Here is a 16,764-nt window from a genome sequence, read left to right on the forward strand (position 1 = left end):
TGGTCTGCTGGTTGGTGACCTGCACATAGCAGGGGGTTGGAACTGGATGATTGTGGTTCTTTTCAACCCAGGCCATTCTAGGATTCTGTGTGACATTGATAAAAGAGAAAGGTGTCTTGCCAGTACAATACTTACATGTGAACTGCATGTTAGAAGCTGTTTTTGGAAACAGAATAACAAAATTATTTGGAATATAAAAGGACTTTCTTTTGCAGCATCTCTTGAAAATACTTGGAATGTTGCATTGAAAAAAGGAGGATAGGCTAATAAGCAAAACATTCTGCTTCTTAACACCGTTCTAATAATACTAAGTGGAACCAGACATTGGATATGGATTCATTTAATATTCTTTTCAAATTTCAAATGAGTGAAAATCTTTTTATTTGGAAGGAAGTTTTTAGGATGTGGGATGTGATTCCAATTTGATATTCTGTACACAACATGCTCTCTTACTTCTTTAGGGGTGATTATGGCCATGGCACTATGTTCAGCATGTACAGGAAAAACGGCCTTATTATTTTCTTGTGGTTTGGAGGCACGAGTAGTAATTACATTTACCAACAGCCAGCTATTTTTTTGAGGTTACAAAAATACAGAGAAAAGGGTTACATCATTTCCTTTGTGGCCCTGGAAATCCTTTCCAGTTAATTCAAGATAAAGCTGTGAAAGAGTAGTGTCTGCACAAATGCATTGCCTTACATTAACTAGAAATTTTAAAACTGTTTTGTGTTTGTGACTTCTAACATAATTGATACATTCTTGATTCCAGCATCTCCTTTAGTTTGGAATTTAGAAGTTGATTGGATCCTAGGTAGTAATTGGAATGGTATTGAAACCTTGCTGGTAGTTCAAAGTGAGACTGCATTGACGTAGGTGTTTGGTTACATACATAATCAGTTATATTACATCTGAAATGGACTCATATGATATGAAGTGAACCTTATGATGATTACCATAATTTGCCAAATGTTTAGTAGATGGCCAAATCGCCCATGTAAAAATAGACAGAAACTGTTTCTGTTTCTCTCCTACCTGCCTTTGTGCTGCTACATCAGTAATACAACAAAGTTTTCTACTTCTTTTCCCTGTAATTGAGCCATTTGTTTTGAGGGATGAGAGGAAGATAAATGCTAGGGGAAATGGCCTCAAGTTTTGCTGGGAGATGTTCAAGCTGAACATTAGGAAAAATTTATTCTCTGAAAGAGTAGTCAGGCACTGAACAGGATGTCTGGGGAGGTGGTGGGGTCACTGTCCCTGGATGTGTTCAATAAACATTTAGATGTTGTACTTAGGGACGTGGTTTAGTGAGAACTGTTGGTGATAGGCAAGCAGTTGGACTGGATGATCTTGTAGGTCTTTTCCAACCTTGATGATTCTGTGATTCTACCATTCTGTGATTCTATCCTTCCCTACTTTATTTACATGAACTTGTAAATAGTGGATTTGAACTTTCAAGCAATCAAAAATGAAACCTCTATTTGAATCTCGGTTTCCCAGCTTGCAGGTCTTCGGCATGAATATGAAATTTAAAAATGTACTTTGCAGTCATATTTTATTTTTATATCGATTGTATTTATTTTGAAATTCCTTTTATTCTCATTTTCCGTTCAATCAGTTAGCTTTTAAGTGGGACTCAGAATAGGCTCAAATACTGCAACCAAAATAGTAATATTGAATTGAACGTGCCCAATTGTAACATAAATACAAACACAGAGAAGTACTGTCAGTTGAATAATTGTTTTTGAAGAAGGTGAGAATATAAGAAAGAACTGGAGTTAATATTTAATTCTCCTTGTGAAAGCAGGTGGCTAAGGGACTTTAACTCAGGTAGAAAAATTTTAACCACTTCTTAGCTTATGGTTAATAACAACACTGGGGAAAAGAGCAAAATTAATCATTGAAGTTATTATGTCTGAATTACTCTGAGCTTTATAGCAGCTGATATAAGTATCCTCTGTAGTTGTTCTCATGACAAGCTAAGAGGAAATGATGAAACAATTGAGAATACACATGATGAAATGTATTAAATTACCCTTGATTTACCTTCCACAAGTAAAATATTAAGATCTTTCCTTAAAAGATTCTGTGAGGACTTCCTTGCATATTGGGGGAATAATATTAAAGTAATTTTAAATTAAATTCTTTTGTTCTCTGAGGTTAGAGGGCAATCATGAGTTGTTCTATTTGCTACAGTTTGAATAAAGTCAAGCAATAGTGTGTACCAGCTAAATAAAAATAATTTGTAAAGATTTCTGTAAATGTTATCCGTCACCAAATATTTCCTTTTATAATGTGGTCGAATTTGATTCTGTCTGCAGATACAATAAGTAATTCTAAAGTAGAACTGTAGCAACTAATGATATCTACTTTTGTTCTGCATTACATACATATAACATGTATATCACTTTACAATTTCTGTTTGCAAGGAAACTTGGCTTAAAAAATATTTAGCAAAGCACTGTGTGGAAATCACACTAACATGGCATAACTCAGAGCAACCCTATATTTACTGATGGCAATAGGATGTCACTTTTTTTTTTTTTTCACTATTTTATTTTAAGTACTTTTTTTTCCATGCAAATATCATAGAATCATAGAATTGTTCAGGTTGGAAAAGACCTTAAAGATCATCGAGTCCAACTACAACTCAACCATACTGCCCTCACTCTAACAATCCTCTGCCATATCATGTCCCTGAGCACCACATCCAAACGGTTTTTAAACACAATCCAGGATAGGCTCCCTTCCTGAGAAACCTATTCCAGTGCTTAACAACCCTTTCTGTAAAGAAGTTTGTCCTGATATCCAACCTAAACTTACCCTGGTGCAACTTGAGGCCATTTCCCCTCATCCTGTCACCAGTGAGAAGAGACCAACTCCACTAAGCACTTTTCAGATGCTGGAAGAGAGCAATAAGGTCTTCCCTCAGCCTCCTCTTCCCCAGCCTAAACAGCCCCAGTTCCTTCACTCTCTCCTCATAGGCCGTACTCTCCAAGCCCTTCACAGCCTTGTTGCCCTTCTTTGCACCTGCTCCAGCACCTCCATGTCCTTTCTGTACTGAGGTGCCCAAAACTGAACACAGCACTCGAGGTGAGGCCTCACCAGTGCCGAGTACAGGGCAGGATGACTTCCCTGGTCCTGCTCCCCACACCATTCCTGATCCAAGCCAGGATGCCATTGGCCTTTTTTTCCACCTGGGCACACTGCTGGCTCATATTCAGCCCATCCAATTTGAGAGGCTTTACCTTTGCAGTTCTTAGTATCGGGGGAAAAACTAAAACATTTATTTACCAGGAAAACAAACAAAAAATCCTATGTGGAATGTCACAGACAACAGTCTGAGATTACACTACTAATGCTGCCATTAAGCAAAGATTAAAAAATGATGACATCAGGCTTTCTTTTCATGTTCCTACTTTAATTTCCAGGATGACTATATGTTGAATAAAATGAAATGGCATGAAAAGGTTATTTCTGAAAGACAGACTGCTTCTGATTTCCTTATAATGATCTCATTGTAGTCAGTGTAAAATGCCACCCAAACATTAATTTGAATTCACAAAAACTCAAGTGTTAATAGGTAAGACAGTAATAGAATATTTCTAGCATGGAAAGTGAACCATATGGGAAAAAAAGTAACTTACAAAAATGATTCTACTTTTGGCTATCATCTTTCATACAAACATCTTAATTCATAAGTTCCTTATGCTGAGCTAAGGTAATGAATGAACAGAAAGGGGATAGAGGGCTGTGCTACATAAGAAGAATCATGATCATGTGTAGGATTTGAGACAATGGAGGAGAAGGCCTTTAAGTTCTATCTCTTAATTTGTCCTCAGATTTCCCTTGTCTCTGATAGCAATGGATGTGAGCATTGCAGTCATTCAAAGGTTAGGTTGTAGTAATCTTGTGGTACACCTTTCCTTTGCAGTTTTGAGAATGTGTATAGAAGGAGTTGGTTAAGTGGTTGGTTTTTGGTGTTTTTTTTCCCCAATTTCTTATTGAGAATTTTAATAATGGGACATATGAAACTGGAAGTTACACAGTTCTTTGAGACAGTATTACTGATGTAGAAAACCAAATCTATTGCCAAATTTATTGGGGATTAAGTTATAAGCATTGAATTCTTCAAAACAAAATACAGAACCAAGTATACTATTATAGGCTAAATAACTGTAGAAGATAGAATTGTAATGAGTAATGAGAATTTTAGTGTTTTAGAGAAAAATGTATCTGAGGAAAAACCATATTTGTAATAAAAATGGAAAGAAAGTTTGATTTCAACTTCAACAGTTCCTTTTAAAAGGCAATAAAGGAGACTCTCAAAGATACAGAAGGCTTTTCCTAGTTGCATTTAAAGAAAGAAATGGAATTTGTGCATCATAAAAAGAAATATTTTAAAATTATTTTAAGACTGCAAAGTTAGAATAAGAATCTAGAGACGTCAAACAGGAAAACGTGATTTTTTTTTTGAGTCCTGAGTTAGCTGCCTGTGTGTTCTTCCTTAACCAAATGGTGTTACTTCCAGGCCCAGCCTTTAGTTTACTGTATGAAGAAGCTAGTATGCACCTTGAATGAATATTGATTTCCAGTTCATGTGTGCATTTCACTGCATTCATGTCACAAATAATTAATAACATACATAAAGGAATCCTATAGAAATTACAGAGAAAGAAAGCCAAACTTTCAATATTGTTTGATTAAGGGCATAACTGGAAAGATTCTAAATATGAGTTAAAATGATTAGTTAGATTTTTCAATTCTTTCATTTGGAAAAAGAATTCTGAATGTCTCACTTGACTGTCTGGAAGAATTAATGATTTGATGCATTGCCAAATAATTAGACCAGTGAACAGATTTTCTTCAACCAGCATTCTTTGTTGGAAATACCTGTATTTTTAAATGTCATCTAAATAGTCTCACCCCATGAGCTCAGAAAAATCTGACCTGACCTTTTGACACCACCTGTTCAGGAATGGGAATTTCTTCAACATGCTATTCTACGCAGATAAAAGGTTCACAAAATCTGACCTGAAAAGAATGGTTAAAATAATTAGTTTTGTTTAGTCTAGGAAAGAGCAGACTGAGGGAGGATGGGATTACAACCTTCCAGTATGTAAAAGAATGCTGTAAAGCTGCTAGAGATTTGTTTTCTGTATCCAGTTGAGAAGACAAGAATGAAAATGTTTATGTGAAGTAAAGATATTTAGATTGTGTAAGAGGAGAAAATTTTCTAATGTAAGAATAGGGGAATATGGTAGGGACTATATAAGAAAACTGTCATCTTGTTTACCGGAAATTTTCAAGGATACTGTCTTTATTACACATGTCAGTAGTAGTTGAGGATGTTAATGCTGTTCACATTACAAGGTGAATAAGTAGATGAATTTGGTAATGGATGTGCAAACTTTTGGCTTGCCTGGGCTGCATTGAGTGAAGAGGAATTGTCTTGAGCTGCATCTAAAATATGTTGGTTGCTCCAAAAGTAATGCCTCATATTTATTTCCATGGAAACTACAATGGATACAAAGAATATGATAACGCTATTCAGTAGAGCAAATTCTCATCTCCTAAGCACTTTTTCAGTACAGTCACCACCGTTAACTATGCATTTCTGCTGATGATAAACAAGAGCCTGCATGCCGCACTTGTAAAAATCTGCACTAGCGGAGGTGATCCACTGTCACTGTCACCACACTGAAATGCACCACACACAGCTTCTCTGTGCTCACATCCACTCTTTGGCCTCCATAAAGGCTCAGCAAGCATTGATGAGTGTCAGTGGGTATAATTTGTCCGCATGGAGGATTTCAGTGACACACCTTTGCTTCCATGTGAGACAGATCCTCCCTGAGCCTTCTCGGAGCTAAGCAAAGCCAGTTCCCTCACACTGCTCTGGGATGAGATGTGCCATGGGCCTTCCCTAGCCCTGAGGCACCAGAATGGGCCTTAAATGTGAAATGTAGAAGTGATGAACCCTGCTGCTCACTTCAGCTTTTCCTGAACATGTCAGGAACAAGCCTCAGAAATAACCTAAGGTTTTAGGTGTATTTTCATGGCTGTGTAGAAGCTTCTACTCTGTATTTGAGCTTGTGTTGAGTGACTGGTCATAAATTCTTTGACAAATAAGTCATTCTTCAACCAATTCTATTTAGTTCCTGGTATTGTCTTCCTAAGAGCATTACAGAATCTAGTCTCAAGAAAAGTTTTATCTTGCTTTGTCCTTTAACACAACTTGAGAATAATTTCAGAGTCTCTATTAGCTTGATGCATTACTTAATGTGTCCTTTTTCAAGCACAAGGGCATAGGTTGTGCAGTGAATGTTAGGAATCTTTTCTGTATAGCTGAACGGTCAACATTGGTAATACGAGGGCTGCTCCGAAATTAATGCCTCCTATTTTATTATGTTGGTGAGGTCTCCCCATGGCCTTCTGTTCTCCAGATATTTTTTTCCTTTTTCCTACTGCCATATCCTACTGCGTGCGTAAAATCTTGATTCCTTATACAGCTGTTAGCTGATTTTTCTTAATAAAAGTCCCTTGATCCTGCTCTTTTACTACTAATGAAGTAATAGTGCTACCAACTAAACAGAACAGGTTTTGTTTATCTGAAAATTTCAGCTTCAGAGACACAGAATGCATTTAAGAAACTTCACATAATCGCTTTGGGCAGAAAAAAACGGGCAGGTCAGTAATTCACATATTTTCCTTTTAAGTATATATATTTTTAGCAGACAATAGCAGCATTCTGAAAGAATGTCTTTCTCCAGTCTAAAGACTTGTGAATTTCAGCAGGAAATTCAGCAGGATTCTGAGTTACACTAGCAAGGTGCTAATGTGTGGGATGTGTGTCTGTACCTACTTGGGCATACTTTTAAGAAAAGGATGGGAATAAAGGAAAAGTTCATCTGGAATCTGTGGGATTTCAACCTTTATGCTCTTTCTTTCATAGAACAGATTTCAGAAAAGTATTTAAACTCTTTATTAATGCCAGCTAATGGCAGTGGCTCAACAGATGACTGTAACTATGTAAGAACTGCAGGATCAGGCTCCCAGGGCCTCTTCTTCCCTCAAAATGTTTGTGCTCTGGGAAAAGATTAAGTAGTTTTAGAACAGTAGTATAATGTAATCAGTGTACTTAAGTATGATATAAACATATCAGATATATAACATACTTGATCCTCTTGTTGCATTAACTCTTTATAAAGAATTAGGTACAATCTGATTTCAGATTTCTTTCTGGTTTCTTTTTCCCAACTGATAGCTCTTACAGGGTCCAATTAACCACACTTGCACTGGAGAGGAAAAAAAAATTAACAAAAAGAAACAAACAAAAAAAACACTCATGGGTACAGACAGCTCTGATGGGCTAAGAAATCTGCTGAAAACCTGTGTGTTACAATGGATGCCAGACTAAACAGGAGCTGGCACCATGCATTCCTCATGAATAAGGCAGACCATATGCTTGGCTTCTTTGTACTGGTGAGTCTGCCCCTGGATTTCTGTGTCCAGTTTTGGGACCTCCCATTTCAGAAAGGCTGCTGAGAAACTCGTGTGGATTCAGAGGAGAGCTGTCAGGATAACAGCACTTGGGGTGAGGGAGGGAGCGGGGCTGGTTTAGTCCAGCAAAGGGGATGCTCAGGGAAGCTTTCATAGCATCCACATCTGCTAATGGGAAGACAATCAACAGAGATACACAGTGGTATAAAATGATAGAGCCCAAGGCAACAGTTTCAAATAAAGATTTGGCAGGTTGAGACTGGATATTAGGAAATGTGTTTTATTAGGAATATGGCACAGCATGGGAGCCTGTTTCTTGGATGTAGTGAAATCTCCATCCTTGCAGCATTTCATGACATGTACAGGAAAAGCTGCTGCTGTCCTGACTGCTTGTTGGCAGTAGGCACATGTAAAGCGGGAGGCTGGACTAGATGTTGTCCAGAGATCCCCTCCAACCAAATTATCTGCTGTCCTGTGTCAGTCGTTCATGTTTCTGATGAAATTCAAGAGTGAGAATTCCTCATTGCTACACACGCAAAGCTTTGCAAAGCCAATTAAAAGCTTGTTTGAAATATTTAACTCATGAGTCCAACTTTTTGTCTTGCTTAGGCCACACTGAGTGAAGAGACAATGTCTTGGGCTGCATATAAAGTAAATAGGTCCCTCCAAAAGTAATGGCTCATATTTTTTTCCATATAAACTAGAATAGATCCAAAGAGCCCTGTTTGATTGAACAAATTCCTATCTACAAAACACTATTTTTCAACATTGTCATTACTGATAGCTATGCATTTTTGCCTGTGATGAACAAGGGCTTGCATGATGCAATCATAAAAATCTGCACCATTGGAGATGACCCACTGTCACCACTGCTGAAATGCACCACCTACCACCTCACTGTGCTCACATCCACTGTTTGGTCTCCGTAAAAGTTCAGCAAGAGTAGATGAATGTCAATGTGTTCATTTTTTTTTTCCCATGGAGGAATTTAATGACACACTATTTCTTTGTATGCACTTCCATGTCAGACGTGGTTTTGTCAGACTCCCCTCTGCTGCCATTTGTCACACAGCAGCAATACAAAACAGAATATTTGCAGGAAGGTTCAACTTCTGCTATACCACCAGCATCTACCTCTGATATCATGGACCAACATAATGAAACAGGATTTTATTTTTGAAGCAGCCCTCATACGTAATGTAGTTGATGTACATGAGCAACAAACCATATTTTACTTTTTGAAAATTATAAAGCTGATTGGCTAATGGGAGGGTTATCTCTACAGGACACTTACATTAAAAAACTAATACCAATTATGTGATTGAGGTGACAGCGTTAGAAGGATGTCAGAGTAATAAGTGAGGAAACAAAAAAGACTGCTTATTGACTTCATAGGTAGATTTCCATTAAATAGTAAAAATTCAGTTGTGAATTACTTTTTCTCTGCTATTTGAGAGTTTTGATATACCTTAGGTTTCTGGTTGTGTTTAATAACACAGAATTGGAAATTGTGATGAATAATCATCCCATGCAGATAGAGGGTTGTTATACCTTCTAAACAGAACAGAATTAACATCAGATTTATGATGGCTTTCCCCAGTGTTTGTAAGAACTATTGGGACAGCATTGTGTAACGTGATCTATCATAAGCTCAAAGACAGCTGAATAGCAGCAAAGAAAACTAGAAAGCATTATCTCTGCATAGGCTTGTAACACATATGGCAGAGCAAAAGTGAAAGTGGTTGAAGATTTCAATTCTCCATGTTGCTACCAATTGTTTGTCAGTGGTGGAAAGTGTGATGTGCTTTCAGCTCAATTGCTTCTATTTGATGTTGGATACAGGAGTTTAAAGGTATGTTAGACATGTCAAGTCGTACTGAGGTATTTATTGAGATGCGTAGATAGAGAACAATGTCAAACATCAGGGCTTTCATTTTATAAATTATGCAAATTACATGAACTGTAGCTCCCTGGATTTTTTATATTTTCTAAAAGAACATGGAAATATATGTATCCTTTTTACTCTTGAGTTTAGGAACTAATTGTTCGTTTTTTTATTACACACATATATATATATTTATTTTTTTTTTAATAGGTGCTGCACAATGGACTTGTGATGGAAATGGATCACCCAACAGCTGGGAGGATAGCTGTTCCAGGTTAGATGTTTAATTCTTTTTTCTAAATGGAGCTTGAAATTAAATGTTACATGACATCCTGAATAGTTCTGGAACTCAGCTGTGGACATGACACATCTTCACATTTCACTCAAATGAACAAAAGTTTAAACAGGAAGACATTTGCGCTCATATTCATTCCAGTAGCAGAAAAATTGGTTAAAATGTGTGTCAGAATAGCTTCTGGTTTTCATCGGCCGGTTGTCATAAAATTTGAACATGGATTTGATAATATTTGCAAACTCCCACTGCTAGAAATATTACTGCTAAATCGTCTGCATGAATATGTGTATCTGGTTTTGATTTAGGTCTATTTTGCAAGTTACACAGACGTCTTTTAGGGACATTTCTGTTGTTAAAAGTAAAGAAGGAAGGAAAGGGAAGTTCATACCAAAGGTTTGATCGCAGTATTTTGTTTAATGAAATTAGACATAAAGATCTGCAATTATGAGGTCTTGAATAGATATTTTGAATTTCCAAAGAATATAAAAGTAAAACATGAGTATCTTTTTAAAGTGGGTCAGGACTTTGAGCTAGTTTAGCTTTACTTACATTGGAGTTAGTTGTGAAATGGGGTTAGGTTCATCAGATCCTTGAGGTTGGCTATGTTTTGATGACTGAGCTTTACCTAAAATCTACTAGCTCTTTGGTCAACTTTTCCTAATTTTCTATGTTTCTCTATATCCCAAGCCACATTAAGAATTGTTTCCTTCCTCATTCGGAGCACCGTGCCATTTTTATTTTTATAACATATTCTCCTTACATTGTGACTTTCTGAGCCAAATTCCATCCTCTGACACAGCATCCAGTTGTCATCAATTTCAGTTGACTTGAGCACATGTAGTGGTAAGAATAGTTTGACCCATAAAATTTATCTTAATTTGCACATCCTGGAATCACACAGGGATGCCGAAAGAATTATTTGAATGAAATCATTCCCACATTAGATCATATTTTCTGCATGAATAGAGGGGTGTTCTGTGTCTGTGTATGTATGTATTTGTTCTTTATCACAGTTTGCATTCCACATTTGATCCCACTAGGTTTGGAAATGTGTTTGACCATATTCAGAAGTACTTCTCTAATTTAGATGTGTGTGTGTGGAAATAGTAATCCTTTTGTTTCAGTTTCTAACAGAAATGTAATCCTGGTTTATTTATCCAAAATGGAAAGAGTAACAAGGGTTTTGAATTAATTCTTCTTAAGGAAGTGGGCAAAAAAAGCCTCGCAGATGGTAGAGAAAGTGTGTAAGGTTTTCTTGTTGCATACAATGTATAATCTATCTTAGAGAAAGCAAATACTCCTTAAGGGGATAGGTTTAACTGCAAGAAGAGGAAGGAGATGAAAGGAATGTTCTAATGTCTGTCAGCAGCGATAGAGAATATTGGCAAGAGAGGGAATTTTTACATAGATAAGCCATAGTATTTCCCAAATCCTCAGTTATTTTTTATTTTATTAAAACTCAAACTGGTGACACTGCTCTGAACTAAAATAAATCATCTTAATCTCCAATGATTTGCCATTTAGATGGGATTCTATGAAGAGTTTGTTGTATTGAAGCAGATGGCTGAAATGATGATTGCGTATTTGAGCAGGAAAAGGAGAAATCGTTCCTTTTCTGGCATGGAAGGATAGAGGAGAGAAAAGAGAAGGAAAGATGAAGGACTGCTCAGTGTGAGCAGAGTGGACCCATTGGTATCACCAGAAAGACAGAGAGTTACTCTGTCTCAAAGCCGGATTGCATAAGGAGTCTATTTCTATTGATAGTAGGTAATGGAATCAATGGTATATCTAAAGATCACAGGAAAAAGTGTGTCATCAAGACCTCCAGCAGACAAACTGTTTCTTGATGACTATTTAAATTAGAAACAACTTTTTCTTTGATGTGATTATATTTGAGTATTGGGTAAAGGGTGGCTTTACTAAGCTCTTAGTTTCTGCTTAATTGGATTGCTTAATGAAGATATTAATGTGGATGTTGGAACTGAGTAAAGTAAAAGTATTCCTCCTTAAAGAGACTAGAGAGATGGATCCCAAAATGAAGTGGGTGACTGTTATTTCTTAACCATATAAGCCAGATTTTAATATATATTAGTTGGATTGGACATCACTCTTGAAGCTCTTGACAGAAGTCAGACTTGAGCTGCCAAGAAAAATTGCAAGTGCATTGACATACATTTAGTGAGTGCTTGCTGGCACATTTCAGCTCTGAATGTTGTGACAGACCTCTGTCTCAAGCATGTTGGTTTAGACTAGTACTTCTCTAGGTACTTCCTGGCATTGTGAGTGGCTTCCTGTCTTTGAATCCTCACTTGTAGATGCTGCATTTATTGAAATACTATGGGATTGTGCCATTTACTTTAACACAGGCTATGTTTGCAACACTGGACTTCATTGATTCATAATCCCTTTTTTGCTTAAATGTGTTTTGAGTACTCCTCACGTGGTTACTGAACTTGATTCTTTTCACACCTGTTCAGTGCTTTCCCTCTTTCTTTTCTTAGCATGATATACTACCTGCTGATAAGGTACTGGCTAGCTGGTAGAACTGGAATTATAGAAGTTGCATTATTAAAAATATTTCCATTCATTCTCTTTAAAATGTGTACTGATGATAGGAGAGATACAGATCTTGTCATTTGATATGTCCCGTTCCTACCATTCATTGAAAAATGTCTTTAGGATACTGTTTCTCATATTCCTTTAGCAGTATATTGATGTTGTGATATTATTCAAGAACTAAGTTGTTGAATACAGATGCATATTTTTGTCATATAGTAAATTGCCATATACCATATATACAGTATATGCAATACTGTGAGAAATCCTTGCTTGAATCCCAGAGACCTGGCACCGTGCAGCACTCAATGTTCTTTGATAGAACTGATGCATCTAATTGTAGGACTATACCAATGAGACTCTTCTAGCTCCATCTCTGAAGTCATCAAAGCTCTGAAGTCAACCAAAGCTTCATCATCTTTAGTTCAAGAGATGGCCTCCAGTGACTGGAGCACTCAACTGGAGAAGAACAGGGGCTGTTCTGACCTTGGTAGAAGTTTGAGCCTGCACAGCAGCCCACAGGGAGCTGAGAGGTGCTAGGATCTTCACAAGAGTGCATGCTGGGAGGACGAGGCAATGAATGCTCTGACTGTATATCAGAAAACTGTTTTTCACCATGAAGGCAGGCAGACAGTGGAGCAGCTTGACCAGAGAGGTTGTACAGGCTCTGTCCTTGGAGGTTTTCAAGGAAGTACTTTATTTAACCCTAAGCAACCTGGTCTGACCTTACACCAGAGCTAGGTTTGTGTAGGAGCTTAAACTGGAGACCTCTTAAGGTCTTTCAAATGTGATTTATGCTCTTAACCTGTAACTAACCCCACTATCTCCTCACTCAGTTCCACTGCATGTAGCCCCTTCCATAGAACTTTGGAGGAGAAGAAACATATCTTTGAGAAAATTAGAGATGTAGAGTACATAAAGTACTTTTGAGAGCAAAAAAAAACGATGGGGGGAAGTGTTTCACAGAGTACCACATTGCTGATGATTCTGGATAGCACAGAGACAGAGTACAGCTGAGGAACTTCAAGAAGCTTTAGCATCAGGATTAAACCTTGAACACTTTTGCCAAGCAGGAATGGACATTACCAAAGCACAGTAGCAAGTGAGTTTGCAGGAGCCACTGAGTAATTTATTCTGAGTTGCTGTGTGGAGTGCAATGGATACCAACCCATACTGATTCTGTAGAAAAAGCTAACAGATGCAGTGCAGTCTTACCCAAATTTTCTCCATTATAATATATGGTATCTGTTCTAGGAAACTTAAATAATAATATTATCATCTCCTGTGTCTAATTATGACTTTTAAAAGTTACCAGTTGATTTTTTATAGTCAAAAGCTGGTTTTCTGTTGTTTGGGGTTTATTTTAATAACTTTAAAAAAATAGCATTCAGCCAATACAAAAAAAAAAAAAAAAAAAAAGAAAAAGGAAAAGGAAAAAACAAACTTCGTAGAATTTACTTTATTAACTATTAGGAAAGTCTGTGAAAGGAACCTTACTTACTTCTGATCCCTTCTAGGCCTTAGTGAACTGGAGATTTGGATATAAGCCCACACTTTGGAATCATCTCTCATCAAACAGGAAATAACATAACTGTAGAAATCATGTAAAACACCAATTCCGGACAAAACAGCTATTCTTGGTTTTGATAGCATTCATATTCTATGTTCTGCTTATCCCCATTTCCTGAGTTCCTGTTCTTTGGCCCATGATCTGCATCAAGGATGTCTTCATGGCTCTGAAAGGGCAGTCTTATACCTGGCTTTGTGATTTCCTTTTGTGTTCTTGAGATAATGTGTCTGACCCAGCCTCAGTTAGGAAAAGCAGTACAGGATTCCTCCTTGGTATAGCTTTCTTGGACTTAATTCAGGCAATCCATGTTAATTAATCAACCCACTCAGGAGAACTGTCCCTTTTTCTGGTCTTCTCCTGTCACTGTACATTACAAATATACTATTGAAACAGGAAAGACATTTTTTTTCAGAGATAGGCTTTTCCTGTTGTATGATTCATTGAATTGTGTCATGGTTCCATGGAGACTAATTGCCATCAATCTCTTAGAAGAAATGTTTTAAGGAATAAGGCTAGGAAACAAGAAATCTTATAGGATGTCCTTATAATGCTGTGGATTTTTTCCCTAACCTTGTGCAAATAATTTATCACTCTTTGTGTCTCACCTTATTAATCATTTGCAGTTTTTCAGATCATAATTATTAGCTTTAAATACTTTGAGTTATAAGGAAATGAAGTCTGTATAAAAAATGCTGTTTCTGTGTGTATATACATATGCTTACTTTATCAGTGTAGAAAAAACTAGTTAAAAGATATTAACAGTGGCGTTTCTGTATGTTTGCTCAGGAGATATGTGTGTTAATATACATACTATCTTTTCATATATATAATGAGGGAAGCTTCAGTAGGGCTTAGATACGTGACAGAGAAAAGTGACTTCTGTCTGGGAGAAGTTAGCAGGAAATTAAGGAAGTCTGTACTACAATCCATCGTTTCCTGCCTCTAGGAGATCCCACCATATAGCAACAACAGCCACAGCATAAAAAAAAAGTCCAACAGTGTTCTTTTTTTCTTTCAAGAACCTCTGCTTGAACTTCTGATCCTGTCTGCTTCTCATCAGGCTGCTTTTTCCTATGCGTCCGTGCGCACGCGTGTGTGTGCACGCATGTGCATAACTGATGTTGATTGAAAAATTTTAATTTCACTTCACTATTTATGGTACATTGGAGACCAACAGCTTCACCGGCATTACTGTTACCTCATTCACCTTTTTTAGTCATCAGCACTGACTGTTTATGTCTTTTACATTCACAGAACTGATTTCAGTTTTGAGGAACTCAGGACCATTACAGCAACTCAGCAGACATGATATACGACAGCTCACTTAGCTATCCTCAAATACTTCAAAAAATCTTAATATATATATAAACAATATATTCATACTGATTGCAAAAGCAGAAAAGAGATGGTGGGAATAGTCAGGAATATGTTACGGTTTTAGGATTATGATTTAGGTTTAGGATTATGTAGAAAATGTTAGTAATGTTTTTAATGTGTGATACTGTTATGTGGAGTCTTCAAGATTTCTTTTGAGGTGTAACAGAATGAACAAGCCTCTTCATAGTTTTGCTCCTCTGTCACATTTTTCTACTGTATATTTTAAAATTTGTTATATCTTCTGTAGAAGATTTTTGTGCCACAGCTAATAATTTTAAAGTTAATTTTTCAAGGGAGGAAAAACACCTCTCTCTTACCTACTTATGGGGCTGCAATTATTGGAGGAAATGAACCAACAGTGAACATCTTTCCCACCAGGCTCAGGGTAAGCACTTACGTGCCATGCACTCGGGTCAGGCAGTGCTTTGTGATTCTCAAGGATAGGTTGTCAAAGGTGTTGTTAACGTTGTCTCATCTGGACTCTCCTCTTGGCAGGCCAGAGGTTTTTGAAGCCCTTTCTTAAGTTTTGCACGTAAGGCAACGTTGGCAAAGTTGTTTTTTTTTCTTGTTTCACACATTCCTTTCCAGGACTTGATGCTGTGGTATTGGGAGATGAAATAAAAATACTTCACTGGGAGATGAGAGCATTTTCCCACTTGGTACCTAATGTAACAAAGTCAAGTGCAGTTGTGGTTGAAGTTTGGCTCAGTGTTGATCAGTAATTATATTTCTACTGGAGAATATTTTCTTTATATGTCCTTTGTATTTCTTTTAAGTTGGACATAGCAGTTTCTTATGGAGAGTAATCTATCACCTTGCTGCTACATGGGAGGAAAAAAAAAGGTTGAAATGTTATCTGAATATCCAAAAGGAAACTCATTAATTTCACTTCGATGGTCACAGTCCTAGAATTCAGCTTTCTTTAAAACTAAAAATGACTTTTTTTTTCTCTGCTTAAGCTCATTTCCCACTTCTTTCTATACGAGTAACAGTAACAGGCCCTCACTCTGTAACAAGCACGACCAGGTGCTCACGGAGTTCAAGGTGTGTGATTGTAAAGATAGATCTGCATGCCTCGTGTGCATTGTAAAACAGCCAAATTACTTCAACACCCATAAATTGCAAGTATATCTTTATGATCTTTAATAATTACTGGATATGAAAAGGAATCCACTGTCAGCTAAAAAGTTTGGTTTTATTAAATGTAAAAACATGTTTTAAACATTTAGACAATTTTACTTATTCCCTGGGTCACGGAGTGTACTAATCCTCATTTGTGTTTCCTCCATGTCGCACTGACCCGGGCACTGCTTCCTGTGAGTGGAGAGCATGATTTGACTTAAGCTGTTTTATGTGAACCTAAACAGAAAAACTTTATGGCCAGCAGTGGCTATTAGATCACATAGTTTGTGTTCTTGCAGAATTGGCCATAGAATTCCATGAATTCACTTTCTGTGTGTTTGACTGCAGCAGGTCTTATCCAGAAGTCCTCAAGAGATGGAGAATTTATCAAATATCTGTTTTCTTTAAATACCTGGTCAGATTCATTATTAAAAATAAACACAAACTTGCCTTTTTTTT

The 16,764-nt window shown here is 37.0% G+C and overlaps 1 protein-coding gene across 5 annotated transcripts in view; it reads left to right on the forward strand.

Annotated features, from left to right (window-relative positions):
• Window positions 1-16,764, forward strand: part of SUGCT (succinyl-CoA:glutarate-CoA transferase) — a 358,596-nt gene that overhangs the window by 263,880 nt on the left and 77,952 nt on the right. For all 5 annotated transcript variants that reach the window (XM_031554006.1, XM_019616695.2, XM_031554005.1 and 2 more), the window contains one exon: window positions 9,596-9,659. In XM_031554006.1, the coding sequence (XP_031409866.1) occupies window positions 9,596-9,659 (64 nt within the window). The remainder of the gene's footprint in view (window positions 1-9,595; window positions 9,660-16,764) is intronic.

This window comes from Meleagris gallopavo, chromosome 6 (assembly GCF_000146605.3).
Source record: "Meleagris gallopavo isolate NT-WF06-2002-E0010 breed Aviagen turkey brand Nicholas breeding stock chromosome 6, Turkey_5.1, whole genome shotgun sequence".
NCBI classification, from domain to species: domain Eukaryota; kingdom Metazoa; phylum Chordata; class Aves; order Galliformes; family Phasianidae; genus Meleagris; species Meleagris gallopavo.